This window comes from Mizuhopecten yessoensis, unplaced genomic scaffold, assembly GCF_002113885.1.
Source record: "Mizuhopecten yessoensis strain PY_sf001 unplaced genomic scaffold, ASM211388v2 scaffold10143, whole genome shotgun sequence".
Lineage (NCBI taxonomy): Eukaryota > Metazoa > Mollusca > Bivalvia > Pectinida > Pectinidae > Mizuhopecten > Mizuhopecten yessoensis.
Window position 1 is genome coordinate 24268 of NW_018408400.1, and position 3062 is coordinate 27329.

Genomic DNA, 3062 nt, shown 5'->3' on the forward strand with positions numbered 1-3062 from the left:
AAGTTTGAAGTTAATCCGTTAATAATTACTCGAGATATCGAGCGGACACTGTTTCGGCAAGTCCATAAAGGGGCATAACTCCACAAATTATGGTCGGATAATGGCGGTTATCGAACTTGTCCGAGCTTTCATGGTAATTAACCTTATGGTGAAGTTCAAAGTTAATACGTTAATAATTACTTGAGATATCGAGCGGACATCGTCCGCCCGCCCGCTCAAGTGATAACATAATACGTCCCCGTCTTCGATGGGCGAATAAAAATAAGACAAGGGAAAGAAAACAACCTCTATATAAGTGAAAATAGGACAAGGGAAAGAAAATAGCCTCTCTATTAGTAAAAAATAAGACAAAGGAAAGAAAACAACCTCTATATCAGTGGAAAAAAAAGACAAAGGAAAGAAAACTTCTCTATTAGTGAAAAATAAGACAAAGGAAAGAAAACAACCTCAATTTCAGTGAAAAATAAGTCAAAAGAAAGAAAACAACCTCTATATCAGTGAAAAATGAAACAAAGGAAAGAAAACAACCTCTTTATCAGTGAAAAATAAGACAGAGGAAAGAAAACAACCTCAATTTCAGTGAAAAATAAGTCAAAAGAAAGAAAACAACCTCTATATCAGTGAAAAATGAAACAAAGGAAAGAAAACAACCTCTTTATCAGTGAAAAATAAGACAGAGGAAAGAAAACAACCTCAATTTCAGTGAAAAATAAGTCAAAAGAAAGAAAACAACCTCTATATCAGTGAAAAATAAGACAAAAGAAAGAAAACAACCTCTATATAAGTGAAAAATAAGACAAGGGAAAGAAAACAACCTCTATATAAGTGAAAAATAAGACAAAAGAAAGAAAACAACCTCTATATAAGTGAAAAATAAGACAAAAGAAAGAAAACAACCTCTATATAAGTGAAAAATAAGACAAGGGAAAGAAAATAAACTCTCTATCAGTGAAAAGTGATAACATAATACGTCCCCGTCTTCGATGGGCGAATAAAAATAAGACAAGGGAAAGAAAACAACCTCTATATAAGTGAAAAATAAGACAAAGGAAAGAAAACAACCTCAATTTCAGTGAAAAATAAGACAAAGGAAAGAAAACAACGTCTATAACAGTGAAAAATAAGACAAAGGAAAGAAAACAACTTCTCTATTAGTGAAAAATAAGACAAAGGAAAGAAAACAACCTCAATTTCAGTGAAAAATAAGACAAAGGAAAGAAAACAACCTCTTTATCAGTGAAAAATAAGACAGAGGAAAGAAAACAACCTCAATTTCAGTGAAAAATAAGTCAAAAGAAAGAAAACAACCTCTATATCAGTGAAAAATGAAACAAAGGAAAGAAAACAACCTCTTTATCAGTGAAAAATAAGACAGAGGAAAGAAAACAACCTCAATTTCAGTGAAAAATAAGACAAAGGAAAGAAAACAACGTCTATATCAGTGAAAAATAAGACAAAGGAAAGAAAACAACGTCTATAACAGTGAAAAATAAGACAAAGGAAAGAAAACAACATCTATAACAGTGAAAAATAAGACAAAGGAAAGAAAATAAACTCTCTATCAGTGAAAATAGGACAAGGAAAAGAAAATAACCTCTCTATTAGTAAAAAAATAAGACAAAGGAAAGAAAACAACCTCTATATCATTGGAAAAAAAAGACAAAGGAAAGAAAACTTCTCTATTAGTGAAAAATAAGACAAAGGAAAGAAAACAACCTCAATTTCAGTGAAAAATAAGACAAAGGAAAGAAAACAACGTCTATAACAGTGAAAAATAAGACAAAGGAAAGAAAACAACGTCTATAACAGTGAAAAATAAGACAAAGGAAAGAAAATAAACTCTCTATCAGTGAAAATAAGACAAGGGAAAGAAAACAACCTCTATATAAGTGAAAATAGGACAAGGGAAAGAAAATAACCTCTCTATTAGTAAAAAATAAGACAAAGGAAAGAAAGCAACCTCTATATCAGTAAAAAAAATAAGACAAAAGAAAGAAAACAACGTCTATATCAGTGAAAAATAGGACAAGGGAAAGAAAACAACCTCTCTATTAGTAAAAAATAAGACAAAGGAAAGAAAGCAACCTCTATATCAGTAAAAAAAATAAGACAAAAGAAAGAAAACAACGTCTATATCAGTGAAAAATAAGACAAAGGAAAGAAAACAACCTCTATATCAGTGAAAAATAAGACAAAGGAATGAAAATAACCTCTGTATCAGTGAAAGATAAGACAAAGGAAAGAAAACAACCTCTATATCAGTGAAAAAAAAGACAAAGGAAAGAAAACTTCTCTATTAGTGAAAAATAAGACAAAGGAAAGAAAACAACCTCAATTTCAGTGAAAAATAAGTCAAAAGAAAGAAAACAACCTCTATATCAGTGGAAAAAAAGACAAAGGAAAGAAAACTTCTCTATCAGTGAAAAATAAGACAAAGGGAAGAAAACAACCTCTATATAAGTGAAAAATAAGACAAAGGAAAGAAAACAACGTCTATAACAGTGAAAAATAAGACAAAGGAAAGAAAACAATGTCTATATCAGTGAAAAATAAGACAAAGGAAAGAAAATAAACTCTTGGTTTGGAGGCATATGCCCAATTATAGTCTGGAAAATATTTGTTAGGATTCCAGAAACAAATATGTTACTGAAAGTGGTCTATTTATAACCAGTCGGACCTTCGTAAGTCCCCTATAGCTAGTTAACTCTAAAATCAGTAGACATTCCTCTTCCAAACAGGCAACATCCATCAAAATATGATTTAAGATCTAAAGTATTTTTTACGGGTATTTTAATACTTACTGGGTGCAACGGTGATGTTGATAGTAGCTCCAGCATGTAGGGAATGCAATTTCAGGGAATAGGGAACATCTCCTGTTTCATATGAAAATAGTAGTCAGAATAGTTTGTTTGAACAAGAGGCCCAGAGGGCCTGTATCACTCACATGAATATGTTTAAAATAATTGGTATGAAGTAAAGATATAGCACTCCATAGTAGGTGCTGTAAGTACATGTGAAATTTCAGAAAGATCCATCCAGTACTTGAGATATAGCGAAAAAAA

General features: G+C 31.1%; 1 protein-coding gene across 1 annotated transcript in view; it reads right to left on the minus strand.

The window, feature by feature from the left end:
* LOC110459623 (mucin-5AC-like) overlaps positions 1-3062 on the minus strand; it is a 46252-nt gene that overhangs the window by 19779 nt on the left and 23411 nt on the right. The window contains exon 8 of the mRNA XM_021511969.1: positions 2802-2873. Coding sequence (XP_021367644.1) covers positions 2802-2873 — 72 coding nt within the window. The remainder of the gene's footprint in view (positions 1-2801; positions 2874-3062) is intronic.